General features: G+C 32.5%; 3 protein-coding genes across 5 annotated transcripts; 1 reads left to right on the top strand and 2 right to left on the bottom strand.

Annotated features, from left to right (window-relative positions):
• The first annotated feature begins 6249 nt into the window (after positions 1-6249).
• LOC107476879 (uncharacterized) lies at positions 6250-8205 on the top strand. The gene is made up of 2 exons (XM_016096815.3): positions 6250-6345; positions 7260-8205. The coding sequence occupies exons 1-2, from the start codon at positions 6307-6309 to the stop codon at positions 8076-8078; spliced, it is 858 nt and encodes a 285-aa protein (XP_015952301.1). The 5' UTR covers positions 6250-6306; the 3' UTR covers positions 8079-8205.
• Positions 8206-9494: 1289 nt separating this feature from the next.
• Positions 9495-11399, bottom strand: LOC107476883 (60S ribosomal protein L23a). Its single transcript, XM_016096817.3, has 3 exons — positions 11312-11399; positions 10833-11196; positions 9495-9810 (listed from the first exon to the last, which is right to left on the bottom strand). The coding sequence occupies exons 1-3, from the start codon at positions 11325-11327 to the stop codon at positions 9726-9728; spliced, it is 465 nt and encodes a 154-aa protein (XP_015952303.1). The 5' UTR covers positions 11328-11399; the 3' UTR covers positions 9495-9725.
• A 1267-nt stretch (positions 11400-12666) lies between these two features.
• LOC107476884 (nodulin homeobox) lies at positions 12667-21793 on the bottom strand. 3 transcript variants are annotated; one of them, XM_016096820.3, is made up of 20 exons: positions 21775-21793; positions 21552-21677; positions 19402-19485; positions 19181-19223; positions 18946-19071; positions 18705-18863; positions 18174-18257; positions 17960-18088; positions 17291-17509; positions 16928-17053; positions 16562-16657; positions 15962-16120; positions 15386-15665; positions 15154-15279; positions 14992-15061; positions 14650-14710; positions 14450-14560; positions 13676-14197; positions 13557-13591; positions 12667-13437 (listed from the first exon to the last, which is right to left on the bottom strand). In XM_016096820.3, exons 3-20 carry the CDS (start codon positions 19428-19430, stop codon positions 12918-12920), a joined length of 2895 nt encoding a protein of 964 aa, XP_015952306.1. In that variant the 5' UTR covers positions 19431-19485; positions 21552-21677; positions 21775-21793; the 3' UTR covers positions 12667-12917. The 3 variants fall into 3 exon arrangements, with proteins under 3 accessions (XP_015952306.1, XP_052114864.1, XP_052114863.1); XM_052258904.1 differs by lacking the exon at positions 21552-21677 and having other exon boundaries at positions 21775-21787; XM_052258903.1 differs by lacking the exon at positions 21775-21793 and having other exon boundaries at positions 21552-21731.

Genomic DNA, 21793 nt, shown 5'->3' with positions numbered 1-21793 from the left:
TCTCTTTTGGTGTGATAACAGAGAAACAATGCAAAATAACGAATTTAGAAATAACTGGATTTTGGAATTTGATAGTGATGTTGTATGTGCTGTGACTTGTGAATTGTGATGATAGGAGTGTATTGGTACCATGATACACCAAGGTAGTATTTGATTATTGTCATGGATTTGAAAGTGATGAATCTAGAGAACTTTATAACAAGAATTCATCACTTTTTTTTTTTGGGTGTTAAAAAATTTATTAGTGCAAAGTGAACTTAAGACTATACTATTTTTCTCGAAGGAGGTTCTGAGAAGAAAAATAAAAGAATAGAGTTCAATACATTTTCTTTTCTTTTCTTTTTCTGTGTTTTTGGACATAGTTTTTCTCTTTTTTTAAGGGTCGAAATTTCAGTACTTCAGAAGCAAAAACTTCAGAAGGTTCCATCATTGCAATGTTGATCCAGTCCATGTTTAAATGGGCCTAAAATTTAAGGTTTTAGTTGTTATAGGGGAGTCTGAAATATGGGCCTACTCAATCAAATCTCTGTTTTATGGGCCAAATATAAGCCCTAAAGTTTCAACCCAACTTAGTGTTGACCAAAAACAAATATAGGGGCCTAACATGCATTATTTTTCAGTTCCAACAAAATAAATTAATTTAAAGAGAACATATTTATTTTTGGCATGGTGATTTAATTTTAATTTCAATATTTACCTGAGGAACAAGTATTAGAAATCCAGAATCCTTGGCATATATATATACATGATGAAGTCATGAACAAACTTCAAAGTAAAGCATAATTATTAGTAAGCATATGTGTTGGCAAAAAGTGTATATTCAAACGCTGAGCGACATGATTTACACTTTGTACTTGCATTCTAACTCTCTCCATCATTTTTGTACCTTCGGATTTCTTCTTCTTCTTTGTTAAATAATTTCATTTTCACCTATTCACAACCTTGCCAAATTTTCATTTTAATTTAAAAAAAAAAGTCATGCATCTTGGAAGTAATTATAATTATTATTGGAGCGTTACACTTTTAGACTACGATCCCTTTAATATTCCAATCAACAAGAAACAAAAACATAAGAATAAGGCAATTGCATGTGATGTTATAGTTTGGCTACAATACTCTTTTATATTCTCAAGGAAGCATCTAACTAAAATCATTGCAAATTGAAATTACTTTGAACATTATTTGACCTAAGTTACTATTTATCTAAAAAGGAAGGATTAAAGTTTTGAGTAGATTCGGTTTGTTTTCATGTGGGGGGCATCACACATTCACACATAACTAATAAACACCAACTCATTCACCAGCTTGTCTCCCTTTCTGCAATAGATAGGAGCCTTTGTGCCTTTCATTTCTATGTAATCATTATAGTTTTGTTCTAAAGTTGAAAAAAAAAAATTTAAAGGGTTCATTTTTGCATTGCTTTTTGGCCACTTATTTACATTGTCTGGTTATTATCCCGTTATCGTATAATATCTTATTCTAGGATCCTAGAAAAATAAAAACAAAAAATCTACTGTTGTTGTTGAACTTTTAAATAAATATCAACACCAGGAACTAATTAGTTAGATAAGCCTATAATAATTGATGTATGGAAAATAAACCTGGCTAAGTCTCATCCGATTATGTATAACCAACTCCAACCAACTGAGTTGGTTGAGTGGTTAATTCATCCGGTCACTTAGATAAATATTAAAAATTTGAATACTATTTTATAAATACAATAATTCATTAATTAATGACATATATGTGCATATATAGTATATAGAAAAGTATAGGATACTAATATACTACGTGCCAATTTATTGTCAATAATAATTAATTACTATATTTTAAACACATGTATAAGAAGACACATCTAGAAAATACATTTATAAAGACACTTCTATGACACAACTATAAAAGAAACATTTTTATTAGACACATCCACAAAAATATTTCTATTAAATATAACCATAAACAAAAGTCAGTAGAAATTGGTAAAAATATTGTTGATAAGATAGCAGTATTGATAGTATATAAATGATGCATAGAACGAGATCCCTAATTCTCCATGCATTTACTTGTAACAAACCACAAGCTAAGTTGCATTATATTGCAATGCATTGCATATGTTACAATAATGAAGATTGAATTTTAGACTCTTTTTTATCTTAAAAGTTTTTATGAACTTTTTGAATTAATAAAATTGAATTAACAGATAAAAATACATAAATAATTATATCTATTAAAAATGAAAAATATATAGATATAAAAGTTGAAAGTTTAAGGGACTTAAACTAAGTGCCACCCCTGAACTATAGTCTAGAGTTGATGTCCCTGTTTACATTTGAAAGTGAGATGTGAAGTGTGAACATGCATACATTAGTGATTAGTAGGAAGAAGTAGAGAAGTGAAGTTGGTGATGGACGCGTCTCAACCTTGGATGCTGCACATGAATCAATCTGCTGTCTCCATGTGCATTTCATTCCACAAACATTATCTAAAATAAGAACTCAACTCCATAATCTAAGCTCTTAGGAATGGATATAAATATATAATTGCCTTTTAATTTGAATCTCAAGTGTCAAAAATAACGCCGCAGCACACCGATTTCATAGTCTGTATACGTAGGATTTAATTTGTAAGCTAATTTGTCAAAATAATTAAGCTACATATATAGCTACAAATTTCTCATCAAACGTGGTCTTATAAATTCATAGTAATTGAAAACTGCTTTGTCAAACAAGAAAAATATTATGTTACAGCTCAATTAATTAAATTATTTGATCTAATTACATTGCTTGAATTAATCACAGTCATCTCGTCCGTATATATCAAACATGCATAATCCATAAATTAATAATGTAATCAATCTCAGTATATAGAGGCTTTCTGTAATTAATTATACCTACACAAATGTGAATCTAACTTCTACTTTTTTTTTTTCTTTATAGTCTTTCTTAATTTGACAAGTCAAAAATTAATTTAAAAGTAAAGAGAGTTTAATACAATAAAATGGAGCGTTAAAATAAACAAAACACTAACAAACAACAGCTGACAGCTCAAAGTTTATATCAATTCTAGTCATCTTTAATATTGTCATCAACAACCAAAGAATTTACCATACCAAACCATTTATCAAAAAAGTTAAAGGACCTCTATCACACTTAAAGCTTGATTTTTAAAAATTCTGTCATTCTTTTTTAATCAAATTATCCAAATAACAGTAAAGAATTCAATGAACCACCACTTTTTTTTCATCATTTTTTGCTGAAATATTCGTCCAACTTTTAAAATTATCCAAATTTTATTTAGGAGTCTATCTCAAATTAATAAATTAATACATATATAAAACAAGGTTTATATCTCCTTACACAAATAATTAATTTTTTATTATTATATTAATAAAAATAACTAATTTCTAAATATATAACTTAAAAATTTATCTAAAAATGTAAATTTAATTAAATGAGAGCGTTGTAAAACTCTTCATACACTGCATACATTAAAATTAAATTCATTTGCTTAGTCAACTTTTTGGAGGTGCATATAAATGACGACAAAGCAAAACAATAAAGATTATTATTATTATTATGTGAACAAACATTACACAAACACGAACACAAATGCATGTGCATGTGTTGTTGATGCAGCTACATATAGTGCTAGATACATCGTATTAAGGTGTTAATGACTTTTTCAATGATAATTAATTTCAGCAACTTTTGTCGTATTCAAAGCTTTGTTGTTATGTTGCATCCATTAGCTTGTGCGGCTTTGTACGTTTCCTCCTTCAAAACAAACAAAAACTAAATTAAAATACTAATAATATTTACCAAAAAAAAATATTTATTATGAGAGGAGCACTAACAAAGTTTTTAATTATTGGATGGCACAATCTAAGCTAATTACATAATAATTAATTATTGTAGTAAGTGATCAGGGAAGTGAAGTTTTGCTTTCTCTTGTTTAGTTGCTTTAATAAGAAAGACTTATTATTTAATTTGTCTATTGTGTGAACTTCTTTTTATTTCTTATTTCGGCAGAAAATCAATTTTAAAAGTAATAAATTTATTGTGGGTTACTTTCTTTTCTCTTCAAAGATAAAAAAAAGCCTTTTTTTTTAAATACATTCTTAACATCAATAAACTAAATCAATTAATTGAGTGTTAATTCATTCGTTCGTTTAAATAAATGTTGAATATAAATTTTATCTTATATGCATAAAAATATATTATTGGAAATAAACTCTAGAATAATACTTCATATAAACTGTGTGTATTAAAATAATTTATGAAATTCAAATTATATTAATTATGTCTCTGAAATTAGCAAAAATATATCATGTTAATTTTTAAATAAAATTTTATCTAAAAAAAAGAAAGGCATAAATATGGGGACATAATTAAAGAGGTGGTATCCTGCTTCCTCCTGCCATGTTCCTAAACTTGTATAAAAACGTGAAAGGGGCAAATGATTGAAATGCAAAATAATGGCAGCTATAGAGAAATTAATTAAGGGCATGGATGGCAAGTCAACTATTATATAGCCTTCAGTTTTATCGGATAGTACAGGCTTCAAACACATCTCAATCTAGTATACTATAATATAGTATACTATAGTATAGGGTATGGTAGTGTGGCAGTTGCAAGATAATGTTAAAAATTGTGTCCAACATCTATGTTTTTTTTTTTTTCCACAGTTTTCTCCAATTTGACAGATCAATGACTAATCCGTCGCGGTACTGAATTCCATTTAAGGGTTTGTCGTTGGTCAATGGTTTGCTGCATGCACAAGACGGGATTCAAACCTCCGACACTTGCTTAAGCGGACTAGTGAGCTAACTACTAAACCAACCCAATTTAGTTCCCAACATCTATGTTTTAACACTTATAAATGTGGTGACAAAAAGCTTTTTTTTTTTCTTTTTATCTGCCATAATTTATGTCTTCAAACAATGTAAATGAATGTAGGTAAAAGCTATACCAAGTTACTCAATTTTCAATTGTTTTCAGTATTTTTTGAATAAAATCATTTACGGTAAAAGTTTAAACTGATAAAAAAAGATATAATTTATTATCATACAAGAGAATTTTTTAAGTTTAAAACACATAAATGATTATATATAACACTATTTTTGGTTTGAAATGTAAATTTTTTAGAATATTAAAAATCGAATTTTAGATCTTTTAAAAAAATTAATATTATATTATAAAATCACATACTTTAAAATTTAAGTAAATAATTATATCACTAATAATTCATAGATAGAATTTTAATATTGCTCTTCTAATTGAATATGAAAAGGTTTTTTTTATGATATTGTAAAGTAAAAAAGAAAAGAGAAGAAAGGCAAGGGCTAACAATATAATAATGACTAAGCTAATAACCTCCAAGCGTGTGTATTAATCGAAATTAGTTGTAATTGAAAATAAAAAAAAATCAACAGCTGTAAGAAAATAAAAATTAAATGATGAGCTGTTGGCGAGGCTAAAAGATTTGGATATACATTTTTTTATGTGTTATTCTCAAAAATAAGTAGGATTGAGATCTTATTGTAACAACTATAAAAATAAAAAAATTTTCTTTACCACAAAAAGTAAAACCTTTCGCCAAAGGGTGTCTAGGAAAAGAACAAAATGTGAAGCAGAAACACCCAGGTTTATAGAAAGAGTACTTCAGCTGTTGTTGATTCAAAAACAAAATAAAAATGACTGAAAATAAAAGTTAAAGTGTTTGAAGTTTGAACTCAACAAAAAATAACTTTTGTGTTCCTCCTAAGACAATGTTATTTTCTCAAAAAAAAATTTTACAAGACAATGATTTTTTTTAGAGACAGAAACTTAAACTAAAACTAAACTAATATAAACTATAATTTTTGATTGGACGATTGTGCTTAAATATAACCTTAAAAGTATTGACTTGTATAACAAGTAACCTAAAATTTATATTAATACATATTAATTAATTATTACAAACAAAAATTAGACTCATTTAACAAAATTACATCCCTCCCTAATTAATTTACATGATACCAATAATAACAAGTTTGGATTTAATTGAAAAAAAAGAGTACCGCATTAATTAAAACATTAATTCAGATAGCTCCTCTCCTTTACCCCTCAAGAATACTAATAATAATAAATAAATAATAACATACTTATTGGTGTTTTTGGTGCAATGATCATCATCATTCTCCATCTCTTCCTCCTATATATAAAAGAGAGAATAGACTATATTTTAATCGTTCTCCCTCTCCTTCTCCTTCCTGCTTCATCAGTTTCTAGCTTCTACTCTCTTAGAAGCTTTAATTTCAAATTAACAACAATGGAAGACGTGTATTATTCGGCATTGATTTGCCAACAGGTGCGGTGTTTCACATTGTTTCTTTCTTTCTCTCTCTCTCTCTCTCTCTCTCTCTCTCTCTCTCTCTCTCTCTTAATTCTTGTTCAATACTTAAATTCAAAATATTGAGAGTTATATATTTTCTGTTTAATACATATAGTATATAGTGTATGTTGCATTTAATTTATCTCCTTCAATCTATTGATCATATGTTAAAATTTTCTGGAAAGAAAAGAAGGATTAATTAGTCCTTGAATATTGCTTTTCCCTTCTTTATACATCTTCTTTTCATTGTTTGTTTGTTGTGTTGAACGTTCTGTCTCTCAGTGAAGATATTTTTATTTTTCTGTGCATTATTACATTTTCACAGGGCCCATTTTCAAACATGATATATGCTCCATAATTTCATAGTTGACCATATTTTTATTTTATTTTCTACCCCTTTTCTTTAGTTCTGGAAAATTTGTCCTTTATTAATGTCCATATTTGTTTCCTTATTTACCAAGGAAGGATTTTCATCTTTTTTCCGTAAAACATTGTATTCAATTAATTATAGGTTATATATATATATACTACATGGTTATATGTGTTGTTTAATTTGTTCTTTCCTAATAAGAATCTTTGACAAAACCAAAAAATAAAAAGCTAGTGTGTCAAATCTCACTTTAATGTCTGAGAAAAGCATCAAAATCATGACATTGATCTTGGAATCTTCCCTAAAACAAAATCACTTTCTCTATCTTTTGTTTGTTATAGTTTACTCTATCTCCATTCCCTTAATATTCGCCTTAAATTCCAACCCGTAATTTACGTTTCATTCTCAGCCAAAATATCAGCATTGTGTTTATATCAAAGTTCTTATTTTTCAAGAGTCAATGAGTATTTTACATAAGTAAGAATTGACCCAGTTTCTGATTTTTGTTTTTTTTTTTCAGAGAGATGAAGAATTGAGGCAGAAGCTTGAGGATGCAAAACATGAAATTGAAATCTTGAAGAATGTGAAGTTGGAACTCTTGAATATGTTGAACATGGCATACCAAGAGAGGGATGAAGCAAAGTTTCAACTACAGAAAGTAATTAACAATTTCATGCCATTTGATGCCAACAATAACAATTATTCTTATTCAAGCATCACAGAATCCAAGAGTGTGTCACATGATTCACTAGATTCTCCTTTCTTTGACACTGTATCTTCTCCTGAATTCTCAAACATCAACAATGTAGTTGTTGATTCTTCCAACAACAACAACAACATGGGGCATTATCTATATCAGAACATGGTTCAAGTTCAAGACAGGAATTTCTCAAAACATGATCCTGCTGCTGAGATTATTGATTTTCTTGCCAAAGGTAGAGTCTTGCCTCAAAAGGGTAAGCTCCTTGAAGCTGTGCAAGAATCTGGTCCATTGCTTCATACCCTTCTCCTTGCAGGGCCACTTCCTAATTGGAGAAACCCTCCACCATTGCAACAAATCAATGTTCCACACTTAACCATCAATGAGGATTATTCTGTCAATTCTAATTCCTTTGTAGAACATGGGAATTCTTTATTGCTGCAGCCAAAGCTCCTTCCATCATCACAATCCTTAGTGTGTTCTTCGAATCCTCTATCGGCGTGTTCGGCTTTTATGCTCAACTTTGATGGCACTGCTGGATCATCATCATCATCATGGAACAATGCACGGCAATTGAGTTCATCAAGTCCTAGTGTTAGGTTCCAAATTCCTTCAAGGAAAAGGCAAAGGCATCAATGAGCTTAATTAATTTCTATTTTTGAGAGTTTCATTCCCAGAGTCCTAATTTTTCCACTATGTAAATGAAGTTAACAGCAATCAATGTAAATGTCATATCTTGCATTTGATTATTGGCAATAGATTTTGGTTTTAGTTTAAAAAAGGTTCCTTTTTTGTGTTCTGTTTACCAAAAATAATGTCTTTGGATGCTAAATTTTGTTTATTGTTAACAACAGAAACACCCTTGTGCCTGTCACAAACACAATACTAATTAGTATTTAATTATGATATAATCAAAGACCATTGCTTCTTAATCAGCAATATGAATCTACACTCCTCGGTTTTATCCACAACCGTCCTTAGATGCTCATATTTACGCTTTGGTTATAGTTTGAAACTCTGTAGCTTCACTTTCATTAATCTGATAAACACAGATGTCTTCTGAACCTGCAGAACCTGAAGCCACTTCTTTCCTAATTTTCTCAATTTTGTTTTTTTTATCTCCACTGGTTTACTTCTGGATACGGAATCTTCTCCTACATGTATTAAAATGCGTGATGAGATCTAGGAACCATGCTCATAGGGGACATGGAGATGAATTAGATATTGAAGATCCTTCTTCTCCACAGTTTCGAAACAGTGGTTTGGAATCTTCTGCTGTTCGCTCTCTTCCAATGCACCAGTTCAAGGTAAATGAAGGAGGAGAACACAAGCAGATTAACACAGACTGTGCCATTTGTCTTGGAGAGTTCGAAGAAGGGGAGTGGTTGAAACATCTTCCAAGTTGCTCCCATGGCTTCCATGTTCGGTGCGTGGTTTCGGTCTCATTCAAGTTGTCCTCTCTGTAGAACCTCTCTCTCTGTTATGTCCTAAGGCATACTTTGATTGGGGATGCACATTTTCTACCCAACTGGCAATGGAAAGCCAACGTCATACGTAGGAGTTAGTTCTGTTTAAAGCATAGGTTAATGTGGTAACATGTATACATAGGATCTAGGAAGAACATCAAATGTTTGTTGTACTTTTGTGTTTCAAGCAGAGTGCAAGTACAGTATAAGATTATGAATTGCAGTAGCAGCCAATTTTGCATCTCTCAAAAGTGTCGAGAGTAAATTGTCACTTATTCATCACCTTAGTATGTCCATATCCTATTTAATAACAATAGATTATTATTCATTTGAAGAAAATGGTGTACTGGTAAATCAACAAATGATGTTAACGTGACATTTTGTCAAAATTAACAGCGACTTTCAATAAAGACGAACATATGACCAAAACAAGTGCAATTTGAACTACCCATCTGGCAGTATTTTCGGTGCCAGAAGTATATTCATAATAATGGCTGCTTTACAAATAAGTTGAACTTTCGGCTGTTTATAAGCTGCTGAGCCAAACGACGTTGGTGTGAATATAAATCTTGATATACAAGGAATCGTAGAATCACCAAAAATAGAGGATGAGGAGATGCTCATTTTAATCAATTTAAATAATTCCTCAGTCAAAATTGAAACACTAGGATTGCTCAGTGTCAATTACAGCAAAAGACACCAAATAACAAAGAAGAAAATACAGAACTTACCCTTCTTTCAAATGTTCCCGTCAACAATAACCACAAACTACCTAAAATATAAAAATAGCAAATCGACAATGGTGAAGTCAAGCACCAATTTAAATGATCCCAATCTTGTTAGCTACGTCCAATGCATCATAATCTGGCGTCAACCTAACATATGCTTTCTTGGTGCCATCAGGCCTGCAGCACAACATTTCAGAGTCAGAAATTGCACCATACATGGCCATATTGGAATCCTAATATAGTAAATCACACTCTAAATGGGCTTTCTCAAACTATTTAAACTTCAAAGAATACCTATATTCTGGCCAGACAAGCTGAAATAACAGACAATGTCAAGTGCGATATTTTCAAACAGTGCTTTGTGAACAGACCCTCAAATCAGTAGAACCAAAAATCAAAGGGATGATAAAAGAAACAGGTGCTAGATCTTGGAATGAATCCAGAAAAAAAAAAAACTTGATTTTAGAAAATTATAGATTAAGGTCCATAACATAAGATAAATTTAGTATCCATAATCCATAATGTATTTAAACTAAAATGGATTGTCACTATAAAATATTGACCCTAGAACTAACTAGCTACTTTAATTTCGAGGTAATATTGGTGCAAAAAATGACAGGTGATATGTAATAGAAATGGTTATTCCCAATATAGTGGATGTAGAAGTTATCTTCTTTTGTCTCTGAGGCAGTATAAGATGTACAAATATGCTACTTGTACACCAAAATTAACTACTAAAATCAGCCACAAATGTATTTGTGTATAAATACATGTGTGATTTAATTTATTTTCAATGTGTATTTGTAACATGTATTTTATAATGGTTGCCGACTTTGGTGGGTGATTTTGGTGTACACATAGTATAGTAGAAAGACGTAATAGACTATGCATGTAAATTAAACTCTTAGCAAAACATAATACATAGGAGGATAAATGATTGGTTGAGAGTGCAACATCATATTCTAGTATGTCAAGATAGTCCTTATCATACAAATTATAACATGCATCATTTTCTAAGACTAAAGAGTCCAACATGTACCTCACTTAATCTTACAATTTCAGTGATTAAAAGTGACACTAAAACCATTTTTGCTTCTAATTACTAACAAATTCGTAGCAGTATCAAACAAGCATAAACGAGTAATATCAAACTAAAAAAAAATCAAATAACCACTGAACAAAATATTCAAAAATCTGACCTGATCAAGGTGTTGACCTTCTTGGCCTGAATATCATACATCTTCTTCACGGCATCCTTGATCTTCTTCTTATCAGCGCGCAGGTCAACGATGAAGACGAGAGTATTGTTGTCCTCGATTTTCTTCATGGCTGATTCGGTAGTGAGAGGGTACTTGAGGATCTGGTAATGGTCGAGCTTGTTCCTCGGCGGCGCACTGATGCGAGGGTACTTAGGGTTCCTATCCTTCTTCAGTGTCTTCGGTCGGTGGAACGTAACCTTTGTTCTGATCTTCTTCGCCTTCTTCTTGAATGTAGAACCTGATTTCACCGCCTTCGCGGTTTTCAATGCCTGCGCCTTCGGATCATTCTTCTTCGAATTATCAACTGCAGCAACAAAAAAAAGAAGGAAAAGAGAAGAGATGAGAATTGAACTGAGAAATGGAAATTGAGAATTGAAGAGAAGAGAAGAAAGATTGAAAACGGAGATGAATGAATGTACCTTTAGCCGGAGCCATTAGGGTTTTTGGTGGAGAGATTCACAAACCTGCGCGTTACAGAGGCTGAGGAAGAAGCTTACACTAGGGTTTCGGGAGTCTTATATATGACTCCAATAGCTATAAGCGAAATTACCATAATGTCCCTCTCCTGGTCTTTTTTCCGTTCAGGAACCTAGGCAGTGAGAACGGGTCGAGCCCATTTATATTATGGGCCAACAGCGAGGATCCAGGCCCAGGATAACCGTTTCGTTATGTTAAAAAATAAAATTAATATAATCTCTATGGACAAAATAAAAAAAAAAAATGTAGATCTCCAAAGTCTAATCTGCATCATCAGAAATTCAGCCTAATGATAATATTGTTATATAGATGCTTATTTGATTTCCATAGGAATATAAACTTGTGAAAGGGTTTTATTTAGTAGACAATAATTTTTGTAAATAATGTGAATAATCGTATTTAGAATTGATCTAATAAAATAAAAAAATACTTCATCCCTAAATTATCTCATAAACCTTAACATTATAATAATCATCTGTACACCTAATGAATTGAACATCCAGCTATTGTTAACTGTGCATGAGTAAATCGAATCAAAAGAAATAACCATCCAATTAAAAATAATAAACATAATCATCTGCATACCTATTGAATTGAACATCCGATATATCTATTGTTCATATTATTTAGTATTCTCATTGTCTACCTATACTTATTCATATTTTAAAGTATAGGGAGATAATGAGAATTCTAAACAATGTGAACAATGGATATATTGGATGTTTAATTCAATAGGTATGCAGATGATTATGTTGATTCTTAGTTGTTTGGTGGTTATTCCTTTTGATTCGGTTTACTCATGCACAGTTAACAATAGTTTGATGTTCAATTCACTAGATATGCGGATAGTTATCTTAATGTAAGGGTTTAGGAGATAATTTAGGGTGAAGTATTTTTTTACTTTATTGAATTAATTATAGAGCCCATTGTTCACAAAAATCATTATCTACCTAACAAATCCGAATCATTATTAGTATTTGTGTTTACTTCAATTGGCGGCACAAATGTGCAGCATCAATTTGCTCAGAAATAATGACATCATTGATATGCTGATTATATTTACGTGACATTAAATTCAGATTAAAAAAAATGATAACATGCTAATGAGCTATAATTCAAATAACATAGTCTCTCCATACTCATTTAGAGGTCATGAGTTTAGGTCTTCCTATCTTTGATAAAAAAAACCCAACAAGCTATGGTTCAAATGACATAGTCTCCCTATACTCACTTAAAGGTTGCGGGTTCGAATCTCCCTATTTTCGGTAAAAAAAAAAAATGGTAACATACTAATTCCTAATTTGGAAAGTAATAAATTCAAATATCAAAATCCTACTATTATTCTGCACATTGTCAATTGCAACGAAGCTTTTGATAAACTTGTACAAGACTGATGATCATTCTCATCTTGACATTAGTAAACTACCCTTCCTTGCTAACATTTTTACCATTTAAACCCTACCCTCTTACATTAGCAAATTCATACAAGGTCATGTGCACAAACTTAAAGCTAGAAGCAAAAGATCAGTCACTGAATTGAACTCATTCTCATTCAGTGCGCTCTGGAAAAATTCTGCGTGAATTCCATAACACTTTCATGGCGCCTAACTTTGTTTCAGCATCTGCAAATGTGGTGCCTGTTGCTTCTGATGGATATGGAAGCCGCAACCCTTTTTCAGCTTTAAGCTCACTAATATCCACAACATAAGTTTGTAATTCATCCAAACTCTTTCCATTCCATTTACCACGCACCTGAACTACCTTTCCTTTGCCAATCTCATCTCCTCGCGCATCTACAAGCACAACATACTGACCCACATTGCAGCGGACGGATTCTGGATGACCACTTTCGGCAGCTTCGGCTAGTGAAGGCTCAGAATTATCACCGGAAGCTATTCTTGCAAGAGTTAGAAGATCTCTTCCGGCATTGGATGCATCCCCATGATTGTCGGGCAAATCATGGGTTCCCAGCATCGACCCTCTTTGCTTGTCCACGACTTGATTGTCTCCATCTGCTGCTTTGACATCCTTAGCTGTGCGGGCTAGCCTAGCTTTTCGATTGTTCAACCTGATATCATAACCATGAAATTCCATGATAAATCAATACGTAAAAATAATTTTATTAATATCCCAGAAAATGCAAATAAATTCTAATCTCTAAAACAAATATATTGAGCTATGCCTCACCAATTTTTAAGCTGAGAAGACGAAACCTCAGAACCCTGGAAAACATAATGCAGGAAATGTTAGAGAAGAAAAATGTGTTAAACAAATACTAATAATTAGTTTTGCTGCATCTCACATACATGAAGACTTAATTTATCAGCCCATGATTGAAGTGAAGCAGCATTTCGCTGCATATCAGGCTCATCCAAGAGTGCCCTCTCAATCAACATCACCTGTTTATCATTCATTATAGTTCGCTTTCGTTTTCTCCTCTGTACAGTTTCAACCTTTTCATCCTCTGCGCTTTCTCCAACCCCAACTTTTTTATGAGGCTCAATTGATTTTGAGTGTTCGCTATCCATATGAACAACAGTATTCTTTCTTTTGGCAGAACTAGAATCTGAACCACTCGTTTCAGCATTCTGAGCATCCTTATCCACATCTCTTGCACCTGATACACTTTTCCCAGATGTAGCTTTATCTTCTTGATTTTGCCTAGTCAAGTTATCACTTTGATTTGTGTTTTCATCTCTGTTATTCTGCTGGTCTATGCCTGGGAATGCAGAATTCTCTGACACTCCCTCCTTCAGGTTACCACTCTTGTTAAGTTTAGCACGTTCTTTTAGTAAAGGTGATGAGCCTCCCCCAGTACTCAGAGCATCCTACAGGAAATCAAACTTCACTGTTAAATTCATTGTGTTGATGACAAGCTAAATGGTGCAAGTACATAATCCAAGTTGAGAATTTAGAATTGACGACATTTAAAGGAATTGCCTATTTCTAAATTAGGATCAATTTTATCTGCATTTTCTTCAGCACAATAAATCATGAATATTCTAAAAACAAGTAGCTATAAGAGTCATCACAAAGTGCAGTTGGGTGTTTACGGGGAAAAAAAAAAAACTTGCCCATACCTGATAACGATCGTTGTTGTGTTTAGGAAACTTATTCCAAGATAATGACTCCTCAGTTTTGCTATCCTGAACAAACTTATCCCAAGATAGTGAACCCTCAATTTTGCTATCCTGAATTTCTCCAGCATAATAGAAGAAAAGGTATTAATATATCAGAAACAAACAATATTAATAGCACATATTAGTAGATAGAGACTTACCTGACCCTGATTTCCCCCAAGAGGAGTAGTAGTTAGGGATTGTAGTTCGCCAATGAACACCCTGTAAACAATTTAAAATATATAATTTTTGAGCATGCACGTGCACACACAAACCACAAAAACAAAGCTGTAACCCTTCTTATGCAATTATTTAAAATTTTACAACCATTTTTTATTTAGTTAAGGAGAAAAAAAAGAACTGAACATATATTGTTGAAAGAAAATAAGAATTGGATTTTGCTATTTTGTCCCCGGATATCTACTTCCCTGACATGCATGAGTCATCCTATACAAAGCTAATATATCAACATAAAAATAGAATTAATCAAGGGAGAAAGTGACCTTAGAAGATGAAGATCCTCCTCATTTAAAAAGTTTGGAACCAAAGATTCTGCATGACTTAACAATGAGCCTATGAAAAAGAAAAGTTACTAGTGAGAAAGCAGCACAGTATTGCTCATAATAATAATAATTCCAAGAAAAGTATTTCAGAATAATCATTACGGAGATTCCTGTTAACAGCTGCAGCTTTACGAGAACCAGAAGTTAAAGAAAACCCAGGAAGAAGGCCAGATAGATCCATTTGCAAGCATTCTTGGACCTTGAGAACAAAAAGGTTCCTCTCCTGTTCTGTTTAGAGTTAAAAAAAGAAAGAAAAAGATGAATGATGTAAGTAGCTGTGCATAGATAAGACAAAATTATACTAAAATATGCAGAACATTGGCAAAGAACCGACCTTCACATATGTTGGGTACAAAACAATGAAGGTTCGCAATGACTTTGACAAATAATGATGTCCTATGATGTGCATAAGAAGCACAAGGCATGCTGTTATGGATTAGGTTCAATCCCAAAATTGTTTGATGCTGATTACTCAGATCCAGAATCCATCCAACTGAGGCATATATATCATATTCAAGAGTTGCATCCTCTTCTGTCCCAGGGAGATTAGAAGAACACCAACAAGATAAAAAATCTCCATGGGAGAGTGAAATTATTGCCGTAAGAACTTTAGTCTGGAACGAAATCACACAAAAAGAACATAATCAAATTCCATAAGCAGAAGCAAATTTGACAAAAATCAAAGAAAATGCAAAAAATATAAATTATACATGTTAACTACAACAAAGTGGCAAATTTCCCTTAAGAGTTGGTCACTTTCTCATGAATATTTGTGAGCAACTTTACAATAAAACAGAAGTCACCACCCTCATAGATTATCTCAGATTATCTCAGCCTCGTAATGGAAGTGAATTCTACATTAAAGAAAGTACTATTAGATGGTGGGGAAAAACTGATAATGGTAACTTACGAAACAAGCTGTCATGTAAGACCGGAAGTTTGAATCATCAGATAAGATGTCAGCCAGACGCATTGCATTGAGTTGTAAAAACCCCATTGGGTAACTTCTGTCGGTATTAATGGGATGCCTAGGATCTTTTCCAAAAGCATTCTTCAACAAATCAAAAACCTACATTATGAGAGCAATATTAACAGCAAGATCCTGAAAGGAAATACATGCACATGGTTAATGCATAAGAAATGCAATGTTCAAGACAGGTAGGTCTAACATACAAAAGTTTGAATCGTTAAAAGGCAAAAATTCTGAAGACTGTCATAGCACGAATATCAATTTAAAGATTTTCTGAAGAAATCATACTTCTACTTAATAATCCTAGGTATTTTATTTGTACAACACTCAGATCCAACCTTGGACTATGAGCAACACACCCTCATATTATATTATATTTGATGGGAGAGGTAGAATTCCAAAAACGTTGATATAATCCAAATTCATTAGTTTCAGGCAATAAGTTGAATTTGATCCAATAGTAATCAGCAATTGCACAAACAATTTGGATCCCTATATCTTCAACAGGTTTGCATTATAAGAAATCAATTGGAAAACAACCTCGGATGCAATTGATTTAGCCAAATCTAAACAATGTGAAGAGCTGGCAACTTCATCAAGAAAAGAAAGGTTTTCTGCTTCACACAAGCTCAACAGCTGCATAAAGAAAATTGTGACATTATTATTAATAAAAAGTATGCAAAAATTGAAGAAGCAGCAGAAGGAGGAGGAGGTTGCCATTGCACAAGGCCTACAACAGGGATGGTCAACTTTAAACAGCCTTATCCACATGACAACAGGCTGTTTACATGACTCTAACCAAGCATGAAGGTGCTTTTGTGCCAATGCTCACCCTCTAGTATGCAGAAATTATGTAGATTATATTCAAAAGCAGGGATCTATGACAGATTTTGCCACTGGACTCACAATAGATAGTACTTTAGCTTTTAGCCTCGAAATGGCAGCCACAATCCGAGATGTAAAGGATGGTTGAACGTTTAACTTCAAGATGGATCGAGCCAGAAAAAGAATGCTGCCCCTTCTACATAGTTCCTGAAATGAAAAACACATGCAGTTCATATATGTACGTATAAAACAATGTGTAATTCATTCCATTAATCAGCATAATGACATCAAGCATCTTTCGTGTAGCTACGTCTCAAGTAGCAAGTTTGTAAAATGAAGTCTTTTGCGCCGTAAACTCCAACATCTCCCCATTTAACTTTAGTTTGTAGATTGCTTAGCCATTAAAAAAGTAAGATTTACAGTACTAGGCTAGTTTGTAAAAACCTTATTTTTAAGCAGGCGCTCCTTAAACAATTTCTGTTGGCACAAGGACTGGAGAAATTGCAGAGAAGCCTCACACTGCTGACAGAGATGATAAACTGCTTGTTCAGCTGTTAGATTTGACTCCTCGGAAAAGTGTTTATAGATAGCTATCAGTGTAACCTCAAGATATCTAACAATCATGCGAACTGATCCAAAAGCCGCATCCATAAATATGTCAACCTGTCACAAAAGGGTTCCTAATTAACCATAACCTAAATGTATTGACCAAAAAATTTATTTGAATTTTGTAAGATATCATGAGAAATAGAGATTTTAATATTTTATACAAAATAGAATATAACTGACTGGAAAATGGTTCTCGATGCATGAAAAATTGGATTGAAATAAATGCTACTTAAATTGCCATTAAGTATTTTGTGGGTTTAGGAAGAAATTGTTGATTTTTTATACCAAAATAATTTTTTAAATTGTTCTGAACAGAAGTTCTGTTTGGATATATCTAAGACTTAGTAAAAAAAACCATTTTTCAGTATTTGCAGGGAAAAAAAAGGTTCTAAAAATCAGTTACAAATTATATTAGTCCCCGTCTAAACATGTGTCCAATGGACACTAACAGAATAGCAATTTTAATCCGAACAACTAAAACATATGATGGAAGTGATATTGTACCTTTGGGTGTGCAAGCAATACATGAACAATGTCTTGTGATTGTGGCGATATAAACCCTGTTAGTAGATGTAAGTTGCATGCTACAAGAGTTGAATGCAAAAGGAACATATGACTAAAAGCATGGCCTTCCTGTAGTACAAACACAAATCTCAATAAAGATTGACAATAGATGAATAGAAAAGATTAGACAGTAGAAATAAGAACTGAAGAAAACCTGTCTGTAGCCACTAAGAACAATAAGTGTGTAGAAAACCAAATCAATTAGTTGTTCCAACACTCTGATATCATCAAGGAAAATCTGCAATGATATTCCAAAAACAGAAATCAAATTCCACAATCAAAGGATTAGTACTTAGTACTTAGGCTGATATTACTTGCAATATAAATTGGGTACCACAATCATCTTTCAGTGAAGAAGCATTATGAATAGAAGAGTAGATATTAACTCTGCTAAAGCTATATTTATATGTCTCATGTGGTCAACATATAGAACATATTGTTTAGACTCGTAAGGAGAAATGAAAAGATATTATGACTCCATTTAGATTAGGGTATCCTAACACAAAGCCAATTGCTAGGTACACAGTGTATGTACTTAAGATCCTTTATGAATTACAAGAGTATTCTTCAACCTTTAGATGTCATGCCTTTGTTGCACTAGAAAACAAGTTTGTGCACGTACACACACACGCGCGCACACTTACAACAGGAAGAAAAATGCAGCAAATGTTAATAAGGGTGTAACCTGATCAAGTTTAGGAAGTCGGGGGGCTAAATCACACAAGGAATGCAACAGACGAATACCACATAACACGTATCTAAACATGGCTTTATCTCTGCTAGATGAGATTAGCACTGCAGTTAGGTGCAATGGAAGAGAACTTGCAAGCTTGTCCATATCAATCTGTAGAGAAACACAGTTAGACAAAAATAAACCTTATATTTAATAAAAAATAATATAAATCAAATGTTGAGCAAGAGATAACCTTAAGCAGCAATCCTTTTTTGGTAGGGTAATGAATAGTAAAGCTCTCTGCATCCCTTAAAAATTTATATAGATCCTGAGAGTGAAGCTCATGCAATTCTTTTACTGCCGATATCAAGTTTATTGCCTGTTCGAGCAAATAAATAGAACAATTCATTTTCCAGCCACTGAAAAGGTTGATTGGAAGCTAAAGAGAGTATAATGGTCCAAGTAATATTTAAATAGTTGACACTTGCCTGTGCATTACTCCGAGATGGTTCTTCCTTATCAATCCTCATTCTTGAAAATCATTATAAAGGTATGTTAGCAAAATGAATTTAAATAATGTACACACAGGTTTATAGCACAAGCATAAGAGAATTACAAACATTGACTTCGTAACAAGAGGTAACTCGTTTATCTCAAAGCCATTATTTCAAATGGAAAACATGAGTTCAAACCACAAGCATTTGAGCACCTTTTAATTGCATTATCTTGTACAGCCATTGGCACAAAAATATCTTCCCTTCTAGAAGACTTCAGATACACACTTCTTGTTGTCCTGAAATTGAAGATTAAGCTTCAAACTTATAGCATTTTGGAGCATGAAACATGACTTGCCTAAATATTGCTTAAGAAAACAACGCCTTAAAACTACTATGCACTTTACAAAGTTTCAACTAATTCTCTAAAAGAAAAGATTTACTGATCCACTACTACATGGCTTTTAATCACAGAATTCAGCTCTTCACTTCATGACCCTCTCATATAAAAGTCCCACAAAAAGTTTTTTTTTTTGGGCAGAGGGGGGGGGTGTTTGGCAGAGGGGTTGTGTCAAGGTTTAACATCTGTACCCACTTCAATAGATACTAATATCACTAAACACATGTACTTGTAGCAAATTCCGATCTCATTACATACAGTGATATGTGTATTTAAGAAGACTACAGATATATTATGGGACATTTTGTGTCAAATCATTACCACTCCTTCAAGAAGAAGCCAGCAAAATATACCTTCCCATAACACTTTCCTGGTTAATGTAAGGTTACTATAAATTTTTTTTACTCCACTCATTTTTTACTTTTCTGAATTTATGTAAGGTTATTATAAATTTGAGCAAGTCACCATAGTGGTATCATCTAGTGGGAGGAGAAATTAGAAAAATATTTTATAATAACAAAAATTTTTGCCAATAATAAGATTCAGCAGGGCGCTGCTGCCATCTTTCTCCCTCTATGAGATACTAGTTATATATGGTGCCCATGAATTTAATCATCATCCATGTAGAATACAGTTTCTGCAGAGTAAGCAGTCATATATTTATTTTATATTTTTATTTCTAGTGAAACAGACCCGAGGGCCATGCATCTGATTGGTGTCCTCTCTAGATTTCCTAACCAAGCAAATAATGAGAATACTTATTCTTCTTTTCCTTTCAAATAAAAAGATTGTACAAAATGAAATAACTCTTACTTATATTTATTAATTCGCCACCCATATAATAACCATGGTTTGGCTTCCGCAGACCTAATGACGGAAAATAACCAAGCAAATAATACAAGCTCTTCTTTCCCTTAAAAGAAAAAGGAAAATAATCCCAAAACAATTAAAGAACCATCTATAGTTGACAAAACATGGGCTTCACTCTATTCTTTGGTATCTGCAACAAGTAAACATGTCCTTGCTTGCCGATTTTCCTATACTCCTTTCTGTGTGCCAGAACACTAATTTCCATTTAGCCATACCTAGGAATTTTTAGTATATGACTTACATTTACTTTAATGTCTTTTTAAATAATCTATCGTGTCAAAAGCTTTACTTGCAACTCAATTTCTTATTATGGTAAGTATTAATCGCAAATAATTTTCTCGTTCTTCTTTAATAAAAGAAGAAATTTAATTGAAACAAAAAAATAGATAAGATACCCCTCTTTAACTAAGCAGTTAAAATCAACAGAAAAAGTACAGGGAAGAAAATGACATAAATAAGTTCACCTTAATCCCTGTCCACTCCATATCTATCAAAGACACTAATTGAAATAATCCATGTACGCAGCAGTCATCACGAAAGAGAAGCCGCAAAGTTTCATCTCATAGCAAGTCCAAGGATAAAAATCTCCATGCACAATGTTTTATAAATGCATAACTCCTATTCCTCCATTAAATGCTCCCAAGCAAAACTCAAACTCAAAATCCATTTCAACTAAGTGCAACCTCATCATGTTGCAATACCATACAAATTGTCATAGTCATATCTCTCTACTCATGAAATAAGTAATAATATAAGGTTGGAAACGACGGAGCTGATGCAAGGAAGGTTCAGCTAAGCGAGAAACCAAGCTCATATAATTTTTCTTGCCTTGAACTCAATCCACATCAAGTTCCTTTAGTTCAATAAGTTATTATCAGTTATTATCATGGTTTGCTTTACTTTAAAGCGATCTATTATGCTCAACGAATTTATTAAGCTCAAATTTTAAACTATAAATTCATTCATCTCTTCAAAACACTAAAATCCATTACTCTTATGCATGTGCCACGCCTAGCTAAAATAATAATTTGGTCCGAATCTTAAAAGAGAAATTTATAAATAAATACATAAGCTGCTATTAATTAACTAAATTACCAGCATCATCATGAGGTTGGAAATTACGCAGAACCAATTCCAGTTGAAGTTCAACTGAATTCGACGAATTCACAGTTGACCACAAAAAAATCGAGCACTTCCGAAGTGCGAAGGGGAAGATGATTCCTAACTAAACAAATAACGTTTAAAATGATTTTATTTTTTCTTAAGAAAACAAAAACGCAAGATAGAAGATAGAGTACAAGCATAGGGAATTACGAACCTGAACCTGGAGGGTGAAT

This window comes from Arachis duranensis, chromosome 3 (genome assembly GCF_000817695.3).
Source record: "Arachis duranensis cultivar V14167 chromosome 3, aradu.V14167.gnm2.J7QH, whole genome shotgun sequence".
In the NCBI taxonomy this organism is placed as follows: Eukaryota; Viridiplantae; Streptophyta; class Magnoliopsida; order Fabales; family Fabaceae; genus Arachis; species Arachis duranensis.
The sequence above is the reverse complement of the archived record's forward strand: the minus strand, read 5'-3'. Positions and strand labels throughout refer to the sequence as shown.

Bases quoted from the DNA above. Each gene is read 5' to 3' on its own strand.
- LOC107476879 (XM_016096815.3), top strand. From the start codon at position 6,307: ATGGAAGACGTGTATTATTCGGCATTGATTTGCCAACAG. The intron at 6,346-7,259 runs GTGCGGTGTTTC...TTTTTTTTTCAG, and splicing joins CGGCATTGATTTGCCAACAG to AGAGATGAAGAATTGAGGCA.
- LOC107476883 (XM_016096817.3), bottom strand. The intron at 9,811-10,832 runs GTCAGATTTTTG...GTTGTGCTGCAG, and splicing joins AAGGTCAACACCTTGATCAG to GCCTGATGGCACCAAGAAAG.
- LOC107476884 (XM_016096820.3), bottom strand. From the start codon at position 19,430: ATGGCTGTACAAGATAATGCAATTAAAAG. The intron at 16,121-16,561 runs GTTGTTTTCCAA...CTCATAATGTAG, and splicing joins CTAAATCAATTGCATCCGAG to GTTTTTGATTTGTTGAAGAA. The intron at 13,592-13,675 runs GTATGTGAGATG...TATGTTTTCCAG, and splicing joins CTGATAAATTAAGTCTTCAT to GGTTCTGAGGTTTCGTCTTC.